General features: G+C 58.8%; 1 protein-coding gene across 1 annotated transcript in view; it reads right to left on the bottom strand.

Moving 5' to 3' along the window:
• Positions 1-10,655, bottom strand: part of NTNG2 (netrin G2) — a 67,471-nt gene extending 56,816 nt beyond the window's left edge. Inside the window, exon 1 of the mRNA XM_012744132.3 lies at positions 7,371-10,655. Coding sequence (XP_012599586.1) covers positions 7,371-7,583 — 213 coding nt within the window. The 5' untranslated portion in view covers positions 7,584-10,655. The remainder of the gene's footprint in view (positions 1-7,370) is intronic.
• Positions 10,656-12,470: the final 1,815 nt, after the last annotated feature.

The raw sequence follows: 12,470 nt of genomic DNA, 5'->3' as shown, positions 1-12,470 counted from the left end.
AATACCCGGGAGGAATGGAAACACGTGCCCACGCAGAAACCGGTACGCAAACGTTCACAGCAGCGCGTCGCTCATAATAGCCGGAAAATGAAAACAGCCCAAATGGCCATCCATTGAAGACTGGTTAAACAGAACGTGGTCTAGCCACACGAGGGAATATTACTCAGCCGTAAACAAGTGCTGACGCACACTACACATGGATGAGCCTTGACAACGTGATGCTAATGAAAGGAGGCAGTCCCAAAACCTCACAAATTCTGTGACTCCTTTATAGGAATGTCTAGAATAGGTAAATCCACGGAGGCACAAAGTAGAGCAGGAGTCGCCAGGGGCCGGGGGGCGGGGAGGGGAGGGGACTGCTTAATGGGTACGGGGTTTCCTCACCGGTGATGAAAATGTCTTGGAACTAGACGGAGGTGGTGGCTGTACAACATTTCGAATGTACTAAATGCCACTGAATTGTATACTTTAACATAGCTAAAAAGGCAAATTTTATGTTAGATATCTTTTACCATAATAAAACTATTTTTTTTTGAGACAGGGTCTCACTTTGTCACTCAGCATGGAGTGCAGTGGCATGATCATAATTCACTGCAGCCTTGAACCCCTGGGCTCAAGCGATCCTCCTGCCTCAGCCTCCAGAGTAGCTGAGACTACATAGGCACGCACCACCACACCCCACTAATTTTTAAATTTTTTGTAGAGATGGGGTCTTGCTATATTGCCCAGACTAATCTCAAACTCTTGCCCTCAAGCAATCCTCTCTGCCCCCCAGCCTTCCAAAGTGCTGGGATGACAGGTGTGAGCCACTGCACCTGGCCTGAAACATTTTTTTAATTGGCTAATTTTATGTTATGTGAATTTCTCCTCAATTAAAAATATTTTTTTTAAATCTTTTTAAAAAAATGCCTAGTGGTGTGCCAGGCCTAGTGCACACATTTGGAACCCCTCTGTCTGCACTGGAGTCTCCCATTTTGCCTGTAAGCAGCATAGGTTTCCCCCAAACTCCCAGAATGTACCTGGCAATCACCCAGGAACGTTGAGTGAACTGGTTAATCTAGCCAAACTCCGATCTTGCACAGTTGGGGAAACTGAGGCTAAGGGGCGTGGCCTTGGTCTCCCAGCAGCCGAGGGACCTAGACCTCCCCCCAGCATTCATTCTGCTCTTCCACACTGCCCCCTCCCCGCCCGCTCCAGCAGTTGGTGTGTGCTCCGGGAATTAGAAACACATTTTCATATATTTAAGCAAATCTGCTGCTGATGAAAAACAAATCAGATCCTGCAAAGCAAAGCCGAACAGAGCCTGTTTCTGCATCATCTGCCGTTCCGCGCTCTTTACCCCGCCCCCTCCAGGAAGGAGAGTGGCACCCGTGTGGGTCACGGGGCCCTGGCCAGGTCCGAGGCAGGCGGCAGTGGCCGTGGGCTGCGCGGTGGGAGGGAGGTGAGGCCTGGTGTGTCCAGCCTGGTGGGCGCTGGTGCAGCCCCGAGGCCCAGGACCTCCCGGTGTGGGCCCCCACCTCTGCCCCTCACCTGCCCTCCTGCCCCTCGCCCTCCTCCAAAGCTGAGGCCTGATCCCCCTCAACCCTGGAGCATGCTCAGGAGCCAGACAGACGGAGGTCAGATCCCAGCCCCGCCATTCAGTGGACCTTGGGGGCTTCAGAACAGTCCCCTGCCAAATGGCACAGTGACAGCCCTGCTCACAGGCCCCAGGGGCTTCCAGGAGGGGAGCAGGTGGAGCGGCCTGTCCCTTCCCTGTTGTCCACACTCTGTCCTCCATGTCACCTGCAGCCTCCTCCATGTCCCCCAAGCGCCCTTCCTCCTGAACCCTCCCGTCTCTCAAGCCCACTTCCGAGTGTCCCTGCCCATACCCCTGGCCGCACGCGTGGTCTACAGGGTCATCTTCTGTCTGTTGTTTTCTACTTTCATTCCTTTTCATCCCCCAAGCTAAATTCTAGAATGAAAACAAAACAGAAAGCCCATTTTCTGAGCATTCACTTTGTGCCAGGCACCCAGCTGAGGGCTTTACGCGCCTGCCTTGTCCTATTTGTGTAAACGGCCTCTGCGGCGTGTCCACTATCGCCCCAGCTTTCAGATGCGAAGACCAAGGCTCCGAGTCGCCAGGGTCTTAACTGAAGTCCCACAGCCCAGAGAGGCGGAGACAAGCACGGGGCCCCGCCCCCATCTGACCCCTCCCACAGCCCAAGTTCCCATGGCGGTGAGGTGCGGCCCGTCCGTCTGTCCGTCTGTCCGCCCGTCCATCCACTGCCTGCCTTATCGCACAGGGGACTGGAGGCGGCTTGTGACAATACATACATTAAAGGAGAAAAGGGGAAATATAGTAAAGATCTGGGCTGGGGATGGAAGGGAAGATGAGGCGGGAAAAGGTGCGATGTGTAAACCAGGAAAGTCTAGACTCTGACACTTTGGAAACACGTCCCCTCCAGGCCTTTTCACTCCCCGCTGCACCGCGACTGCACTGCCCCCGCCCTCCGTGGGGTGTCTGGACCCAACTCTGACCCCTTCATGGACGTCAGACGCAGGACCCCACCCGCGGGCCCGGCCCTGGGCGGCAGCTCCGTCCCGTCTCCTCACTGTCTCCTCCCCAGGAGGGAGACTTCGCTGTGCAACAAGATGTCGTCCCGTGGAACTATTCTCATCCTTGGCTGCCCTGCCCCGGGCGTTTCGAGAGATCGAGTGCAGCTCAGGCGCCAAAGTCCCTTGCGACTGACTTAAAGACAGACCCGTGCAAACCTCCCGGCTTGATGAGATCGCAAATCCCACAGAGCAGGGGCTGCAGGGGAGAGCAGCACGGACCTCCGGCGCCCGGCCTGTCCTCAAAACCCCAGTTCTCCCTCCAAGACTCAGCCCCGATCCGTTCTCCTCCAGGAAGCCTTCCGGGATCTCACCATCCTTCCTCCCATCCGCCCCTTGGGTCAGTAACTGCTGGCTGGGCACCCGCTGAGCCAAGGGGCAGGTGTGGGGCTGCAGACACCCGGGCGCAGCCCTGCCTCGGAGGAGCTCACAGTCCAGGGGGAAGCAGACGTCTGGAGTTAGAGAAGCCGCGCTGTTAAAACAGACATCACAAGACTGATGGGACAGACTCTCGGCGGAAGGACAAGCCCATCAACATCGGATAAACTTCATATTCAAGCCTCGCGCTAGGACAGAACTTACACTCTTAGCTACGCCTGTCCAGATATTTCGAGAGGGGGGTGTTTCCTTCTCCCAGGAAGTAGGCAAGGTGGGCCAGGCAGTCATGATCATATCCGTTTTTACGGATGGGGAAACTGAGGCTTGGAGAATTTGAACGACTTGCCCCAGATCACCAGGCCCACGAGTGACAATGCTGGGATGTGAGCCCAGGGCTTCAGACCCCAGGCCTGTAGCTCTTGCCAGGGTGTGGCGCCGCCTCTCTCTAGAGCCTTCCGCCAGGTCCTGTGGGTGGAGCAGGGGCCCCCACCTTGGCAAGGGAGGCCGGCATTTAGGAATCTCAGCTCCCAGCTCTATTCCCTCATTCCCAGGACCCCCTGTACCCCTCCTGCTCTCTTCTCCTTTCTCCCCCAACCCTTAACCTGCAAGGTCCCGAGGGAACCGCAGGATTCCTGCACCTCCATCAATAATAGGCTTCATCCACCACCAGGGACCAGACCTGCTGCATCCCAGTTGCCTGGGTTTCTCGTTAAAAATGCAGACTCTGGCTCAGCAGGTCTGGGGTGGGCCTGGGAATCTGCACTCCTAACAAGGTTAGGCCGATCTGCTAGCCCAAGGACCACGATTCGGGTAGCAAGGCTGTGGACTGCTCTAAACACCACCCACCCTGCCTGGGCAGCGGCTCTCTCGGATGCTCTGCTATTTCTCCATCTCTCTCCTGAGTCGCAGCTGGTCAGCTTTTGTCTCCACGGCACAAAGAAAGGGTTCCCCTTCCTCTCACAGGTAGCACAGGCGGCAGTGGGAGCCCCGTCTTGCAGAGCACCGTGGGACCCTCCCCACCCAGAAGGGGTCCTGGGGGCTGCAGCTGCCCTCCGAGGGGTCGAGAAGCCTTTGCCCATTGCCGGTCCCCCCTGTCCTTGGCCTGCAGCCTCCCCAGGCTGGCCTCCAGGGCGGTCCTGGGAACTGGGGGTGGGGACTTAGTTGCCTCTCTTCTCCTACAGCCCTCATTGAAATTTTGCCCTTGCCCAAGAATCCTCGGTTGAGAGCTCATCCCTATTAATTCTCATTGTGCATTTAGAGCCAATGGGTTTTTATTTATTCATTTATCTTGCCTTTCATCCTCCTCCCCTTCCTCGCCAGGCTGGAATTTACAATTCAGTTCTCAGGCGGCCTTGCCGAAGGACAGGAAGCCCGGAGAGAGGGTCTGCCCCCTGAATCTGGAGAGGGCATCTGCCCCTCAGCCCCTCTCGTACCCTGGGAGCACTGCAGGGCTCACGGTGTGGTTGGCAGTTGGCCGGATGTTGGGACGGGCCCAGCACCTGCTGCAGGAGGGACACAAGGGCTCAGGGACCCCTGGGCACTGCATGGCTAGGGGGTCAGTGGGCCTTCTGGCCGCCACTGGGGCGCCCCCTGGTGGCCAGTCAGCACCACCCGCTGTGGCTGGAGGATCGGAGCTCCCAGAGCATCCTCCACCTGCTGCCCCACTAGAGGCTCGAAACACGAGTCGTGGCATCCTCCGGGCTGGAGAGGGGCAAAGAACTCCGGGGAAGGAAGAGAAGCCAGGGAGTGATAACAACAGTCACAAGCCAATCCCTGCGCGGTGAGCACCTACTATGCGCCAGCGTGTACCCAGGGCACGCTCACTGGGCCGCATCACACCCCCAGCACGATGACACTCCCGCAGCATCGTGTCTGCTTGGCAGAGGGAGGCACTGGAGCTCGGGGAGGGCAGCAGCTGGGAGGGGAGGCCGTGCCGCCTGGTGGAACAGCACGGGCCCTGGCCACAGACGAGTCCCTCGCCTGCCTGTAGACTGGGTGACCTTGGCGGGATTTAGGCAACCCTTTCTAATCCCTAAAATGGGATTAGAACAGGACCCACCTAGGAGCATCCTAGAGGTGATTAAACGAGACACACCCAGGACACGCCCAGGGAAGTGGCAATAAACGGTGGCATCAGGGTTGCAACCAGGATCTCTCTGGAAGTGATCCCCCCTCCCCTGCAAAAGCCGGCCCCCCAAAAAGCCGCCCTCCGCCTGCCGAGGCAGCGTTCCCCACCCTCGCTGGCCGCGCATTTGTAATCAAAGGCAGAGCTTGGTGGCAGCTGTGATGAAATATTTAAGTCCGTCAAACAGGTGGCGAGACGCTGAGGACTCACCCGTGCGGGAGATCTCGGAGTTGCCGTTCTCCCTCCTCTGCCCTCTGCTCCTGTCCTCCCAGGAGAGGAGATGGGGTGGGGCGGGAACGGAGCTCCTTCCAGACCCCAGGGCTCAAGGACAGCCACCTGGGCTCAGGCCCACCTCCGCCAGCAGCTGCCAGGTGCGCTGGGCTCTCTGTCTGAGGGTGGGGGCGGGGCAGAGGTCCAGGGCCAAGGACATCCTGAGCCAGCCCTGGCCAAGAGAGGGCCTCGGCCTTCCACGTGATGGTTGTCTCCCTCCCTCAAGCCTTTGACCTGAAGCTGGTCCTGTGATTTGACTGCTCGCCCCCCAGCACATTAAGGCAATGATGAATATTTAAGGAAAAAAACACCACTGGGACTATGCAGTCAGAGGCTGAGGTTGACTCCACCTGGGGAGTGTGTAGAAAAGCCCTTGCAAGAGCGGAGGTGCAGACTCAGCACTGCCCCCCACCCCGCCAGCCTTACCCGACTCTCAGGGCCCAGCCCCTTGGCCCCCACCCGAGCCAGTGCTGCCCTGGGGTCCCCAGTGCAGGGGGCCCAGAGACGATACAGCCCCGACTGCTGGCTCCATGCTGCCCCCTCCTCGCCTCCCCAGCGGGCCCAGCCCAGCCACCACCCCCAGTGACGGCCCTGTCACCACTGACCGTGGGGACCTACCCTCGCGGGCTGACTGCTCTGTGACATGACTGAAGCTGCCCCATGGGATGGAGCCCTCAGGAGCCCGGGGAGCTGATGCCAGGCCAGCCTCGCCATAAACCCAGGACCTGGAGGCTCCCCCAGCGACACTCAGAGGCACCGGCTGCCCCTAGGATGACCTCCTGTCACCTCCTCCTCCTGTCCACTCCCAAGGCCCGGCTGCCCCGCTCTGCCCGGCCCTGCCAGGGGCGGGCCTCCAGTGCGCTGAACTGGGACGTTTAGCTCAGTGACTTTGGAGCCAGACACACTAAGCTTGAATCACAGCTTCACCACGTCCTGGTGTATGACCTTGGCCAAAGGCCTTCACCCCACTGCCTCAGTTTCCCCATCTATATGAGTAGAATGATAACAGCTCACATCGACAGGGCCCTTGCTCTATGCCAGATCCTAGTCTGAACACTTCACCTGTAGTGAGCAAACCACAAACTCTTTCCAATGAGTGTGTGCTGTCAGAGTGCCCATTTTACAGATGACAACAGAAACTGGGCGACATCGCTGGTCCCGAGCCCCCACCCTAGCGCTCCTACTTTACACAACGCAGACTCACGGGACAACACAGCACACTCAGCCCACCCTCGAACAGCCTGCGTTCGGTGACCGCGGCTATTACTTTGTTGTTGTTAGCATTACTCGAGTACTGAAGTACTCCGCGGCTCTAGGACCCCTCCTTCTCTAACTAGGGATGCAAATGACAATGCCTGTCGCCTGCCTTTCCCCGCCATAGCCTGTGCCTGTGGCCTGGCGTGTAGCAATGGAACTGGAGAGGTCCCGCTGCGTGGTCTACCCCAGCCTGACCCCCACCTCCCTCTTTCATGAACCCCCTCTGAGCTGCCATCAAACCCGCCTCTGTAAAGAGCCAGCTCAGGGCCCGGCACACTGTGGTCTCACAACACGGCCTGCTGATTGGACTGGGTGGACTAGGAGGCCGCATGGCAGAAGCGATGAACAGAGGGAGGTGACAGTGCGCTGCTGCAGACAGCATCTCGCCCGCTCGCCCAGAATTCGGACTTCCTACAGGCGGCGGGCCTCGCCCTCAAGGCTGGGGAGCCGAATCCTACGGCCTTCCTCAGAGGAAATGATCTAGTGGTCAGCTGGCCAAGATGCCCCCACCCCAGAGAACGATGTCACATGACCCCAGAGTCCTCTGGGTGGCCTTTGCCTTGACACATTTGCCAGAGCTGGTCCCAGTTCAAGATGCAGGGAGGTTAGCCTTGCATCTCGGTCCTCCCGCTCTGCTTACCCAGCCCTAGGGTCTATCGCAGACCACACCCCCTGGCCGCCATCGGTTCCCACCCCCCCGCCCCCACCTGGCCTGAGCAGATAGAACAGCAGCAGTGGGCGGACTTACGTGGGAGCAGAACCTCTCCGGGGGGTCTCCGCATGTGATGCCCGAGGGCTCCACCTTCACCTTGACGTAGTCCTTCAGGCGCATCACCTTGGGCTGGCAGGCATAGAACTCCCAGGTGGGGCCCTCGTCCGTGGTCACCCAGGATTTGCAGATGTCGTAGTCCCCAGAGGCCAGCGGGAGGCAGTGCAGGAAGAGAGCCAGCAGGTGCAGCATGGCTGCAGGGGCCGCGGGGGCGCAGCCCAGAGAGGCCCTGGAGAGGCAGCCACGGGGTCAGGAGGGACTCTCGGCCTCAGCATGGAAAGGCCACATCTACCAGACGATGGTGGCTGGGATGTCCCAGGATCTCAAGCGCCGAAGGTTTGCAAACAGCAAGGAACTTGTTTTTCCGAAAGGCCGATACAGAAAATTCAGAGCCAGCGTTTCTCAGACTGCTGATGGGCGGGTCAAAAAGTTGCCCATAACTTTGCGTCCTCCTAACCTTGGCGTCACACCTCTCCCGGAGGTGAATCTGATCAAATCAGGCAGATTCTCAAATTGTGACGGTGGGTGGAAATGGGATAAGGAGAAAATCCGCAGGGACCCGGCATGAGGCCGGGTCAGATCGCCTTTAATTTCTGTCCTTCCAATCAATCCGGGTCTTTCAAGTGCCCTTAATGTGTGGTGCGCTCAACACGACTGAAAACAACCCTCCAGCCTGTGTTGTAAAGATAAAGTAACGTCAGGAGGTGTACACGTTAGCTGGAAAATGTCCCCTCTCTGGGACTGGACTTGGCATCTCAGACCAATAAAAGAGATTTCTTTTCATATGGCCTTAAAGTGACAACAATTGCACGACTGGACTGGAAAACAAAGCTACTGAGGTGTTAACCGTGGAGAAGGTTATTTGGTCTGCTCTGGTGGGGACAGGTACTAATGGGGGCCAGCTGACCCTGGCTGGTAGCCACTAGCAACTTATTATAAAGTTTCTGAGCTTTCAGCTCTCAATCCATCCAGGTACCTGGGGCTGGCTTGTCTTTCAATGCAAGAGGGGAGGAGAGAGAGCTCATTAGCAACAACACCTGCAACAAATTAAAAAGGGGGGAGAATAGAGATGGATAAGAACAAAAGATCTCCAGCAAAATGTGAAAAAAAAAATGAGGCTGCATTAGCAAGGTCTCCCGAGAAAACTAGGTTATTTTTATTACTATCAGAGTTGCACATTTGGAGATTGGGCACGTTATTTAAAAGGTGATGCGTTTTCTCTCATTTATAGGAGTGTTAGTTCAGCAGAAGTGCCCCTGCTTGGGGGGTCAGAGACTTTCTAAAGCATCCCCAGGAGCCAAGATTTAATGGTTGCTTTAAAATACCATGACTGACAAGTCAAAATGTCAAAGCTGTTACAGGCGGAGATGAGACTGTGACGACAGGTGCACATGGACAGAGGGACCCATGTGCAGGCCAACAGCTAAGAACCAGGCACCAATAAATATCTCCCCAACCACAGGCACAGTCTGAACTGGAGAATTTAATTTTTTTCACTGTTAGAAACTAGAGATATTGAAGACTTCCATGGAAGTAACAATGTTTTGTTATATCAGATTTTCTGATCAAGGCCAACATTTTGTTATCATCGTGAGAGGGTATGTTTATAAGTGGATCTTTTAATAAAATTTTTTAATAAAAAAAGCATTATTATGATTATTGATTAACTATTTTTAAACCTCTTGTAACTATTTAAAAGCCAAAATAGATATAACTAATAAGAATGTGACATTAGGAAATATATGGCTCCAGTAACGTGGTGTGCCCCCAGACACTCCATACGTCACCAGAACTTGAGTCCAGCCGACGTGGGATTCTGGCCAGAACTCCTGGCGGATAGGACACGGGTTGCCGCAGTGAGTTTCGGTGTGAGTGCCTGCATGGTTATTCTGGTTACTATGCCCGTGATGACTGCATTTGAATTCCCAAACTGCCCAGGCACTGGTGCCAAATCTCAGCCGGCCCTCACCTGCCATGCTCTTCAGCCACTGTGCATGGGAGGTCCCTGAAGAGTTAACTGTGTTTCCATGCAACCCCATTCTCCACCCACCCACCCACACACACATACACACACAACCTCCTGCCGAAGAAAGCCACAAACCTGAGGGGCGGGCGGGCACTTGCTGCCCTCAGCACCTCAGGCTGCAGACAGGTCCCCAGCCAGCACCCCCGGCTCCAGGCCCCGGACTCATCCATCTGCATTAAGGCCACCCTGTCCCTCGCTCTGGAAGGAGGGCTCCCGATGGAGATGAATGAGCGCCCGGCCAGGACCACATTTTGACGTCTCACCTCTGGCTGTTTAAAGAGAAATCTGTTATGGAGCCTGCCCGGCCTTGAATGCGCTCCTTGCTAGAAAACTCTCGGAAAGAACACGCCGGGCGTCTATTTTTACAACCTGAGAAAATGTAGTAAAAATAAAATAGCGCGGCCGGCAAAGGTTTGGATGCCTCTATCCAAGCTCCGCTGCCCAGAAAACAGCACGTCCCTAATTAATTCCTACAGCAGCCGCCTCCCAACTGTTCTCTAACAGGTAGGAGCTCCTGGCTGCTGGGACAACCAGGGCACAGGCTGTGGTGTGCGCGGAGCAGGGTCCAGCTGCAGGCGGCCTCCAACTGCCACGCTCCCGGGAGGGCGCTGGACGGGGCCTGGGGCGAGGAGGCAGCACGGGAGGCAGCGAGGCCAGGACGGAGGCCGGAGGCCAGGAGGCGCAACTTGCAAATCTATTAATTGCTTTGCAGTTCTGTTGGCTTAAATGCCATGCATTCCCTGGAAAATAGGGGGGGAAAAAAGCCAACAACAACAAAATCTGCCAGGGGAAAAAAATGTGTTTACAACCAGTCAATCAATTGGGCGTTGCTGGCATCGTAGTGGGAATTGTGAGCTCAGCACACGAATATCACAGTCGGGTTTGCCCAAAAGAAAAAAGAGGAGTGGGGCGAGAGGCGAGAGTCCCGGCAATGACCGGGAGGACAGCAGAGCGAGGAGCCGGCAGGGAAATTTCAGAGTAAGAGGTTGTATCCCGGCGGATCGTTTCCTCCGTGGAAAATATATCTTCACCTGATATTATTAAGAAACTGCAGCTCCCAGAAACAAATAGAATCAATACCGTTTATTCTCTTTTAAGAGTCCTCAGGAACCGAGGGGGCTGATAGCCAGGGTATTAAAACCCGAAAATTAGATTTTATCAGGATTTCTGAACTCGGATTTCTCTGTCTTATTGAATTAGCGCCTCTCGGAGCTGCCGGTGCCCGCGGGCGGGCTCCGCTCGGAGTTGCCGCCGCGCCCTCGCCCGCGGGAAACTTGCCCGCGGCGCGGCCGGGCCGGAGGGAGGGCGCGGGCTCCGGGGACGCAGCGCCCACCGCCCCTCCCAGCCCGGGGGGAGGGGAGAGCGGTGAACGCCGCCTTCGCGGGGTGGTGCGGGGGGCGAGGAGGAAAAAGGGGAGCGCGGTCCGGCCGGGGTCACCTTCCCGGCCTGCGCCCCGGGCGGGGTCCCGCCGGCCCGGCGCGCGTCCCGGTGCCGGCCGCCCCGTGCCCTCCCCCTCCGGACGGCCGCTCCCTCTGCCCCCCGGGTCCCCCCACCCCGGCGCCCTCTCCGCGGCCCGGGAGCCCCGGAAAGTTGGGCGCGGGGGGCGGGGTGGCCGGGGCGGCGCTGGTCGGTCCCGGCGGGCCTGCGGGCGGGCGGGGTTAGCCCCGGACCGCAGACGCCTCGGGTCGGGTCGAGTCGGCGCTCCAGGCCGGCTGCAAACCGAGTGCGCTGCAGACACCAGCCGAGCAACCCCGCGGCTGCTTTTTGTCTTTGCAAAGTTGCGTGCAAGCCACGGGGGCGATTAATAATTATGTCTTTAATAAAGGCCCGCCCGGCACTGAGGTGCCCCCCTCATTCGGCACCGCCTCCCTTAATTAAAAGTCGCCAGCGAAGCTCCAGGGAATTGATTGCATCGTTTTTCCTCCGCGCTGCCCCCAGCAGCGACCCCGCCGCCCCCCGCCCGAACAGACAACTCACTCCGGAGCGGGAGGACCCCGCGGGCCCGCGGTCCTCTTCCCGCCGTCCGCGGCCTTTGCTCCCCCAGCCCGCGCGCCGCCCAAGGTGGGGGCGAGGTTCGACTCCACACGGTCCCGAGGCCGGTGCCTGGGCCCCTCGCCCCCCACCTACCCACCCTTCCACGCACTGAAAGAAGTTTCCAGCAGGAGCTGGCCGGGAGTTTGTGCGACTCAGGTTCCCCAGTTTGCAGAGATGGGAGGGCTTGGGAGGGGGTGGCTCTGCAAGGCGGCGAGGAAATTGGGGTAGGGGAGTGGCGCGAAAGCAGGGTTAACTTCCTTTCCATAAACACATCAAGCCTTCTCGCAACACCCATCCCCGCCGACACACACATGCACGCGCGACAGAAGACGACCGGGGACAGCCAGCCGGAAAGGCAAGCGACTCCTTTAAGATGCCGCTACAAACGCACTCACACCCCTCTCGGGCGACTCCAGCCCTCCGCGAGTAGCAGCCGCCGCGGGATAACTTTTGCATCCGAGCGTTTGCGGGGCTGCGTGAGTGGCTCTGGGCCCCGGGAGAGCCTGCGTGGCCACCGAAGCCCGTGGAAAATGAAACCAGGCTGGCGAAGCCGCAGCGTCGCCCCGCTCGCCGCCCGGGCTCTCCGCGCCCGCCTTACCCGGCTCGGAGCAGCTCCCGGAGCGGGCACCGCGAGGCCGAGGACCGCCACCCTCCGGCCGGCTCCGGGCGGGCGAGGCCGAGGGCTGCGAGCCGCCGCTCCGTCCCCGCGCTGCGCCCGCCGCCGCCGCCGCTGTGGCCGCCGCCGCCGCCGTCAGATCGGGGCTGGGGAGCCCTCCGGCCGCCGGGGGGGCCGCCCGCAGCCGTCCCGGAGACGCGGGCCGGGGGAGGGGGCCGCCCGCGCCGCCCGCATCGCCCGCCCGGGCCGGGCCGGAGGTCGCCGCTAACAAGTGCAAACTTTTTGGGCCCCCTGGGCGGCTCCGGGAGGACCCGTGCGCGGGCGCAGGGGAGCCCCCGGCCCGGGTGGGCTTCGCGGCCGCTCGTCGGGGAGCCGGGGCATCCCCCCCGGCTCGGCGCGGGCC

The sequence above is a fragment of the Microcebus murinus genome, chromosome 12 (genome assembly GCF_040939455.1).
Source record: "Microcebus murinus isolate Inina chromosome 12, M.murinus_Inina_mat1.0, whole genome shotgun sequence".
Taxonomy (NCBI): Eukaryota; Metazoa; Chordata; class Mammalia; order Primates; family Cheirogaleidae; genus Microcebus; species Microcebus murinus.
Note: the sequence above shows the minus strand (reverse complement) of the source record. Positions and strands in the feature narration are given on the sequence as shown.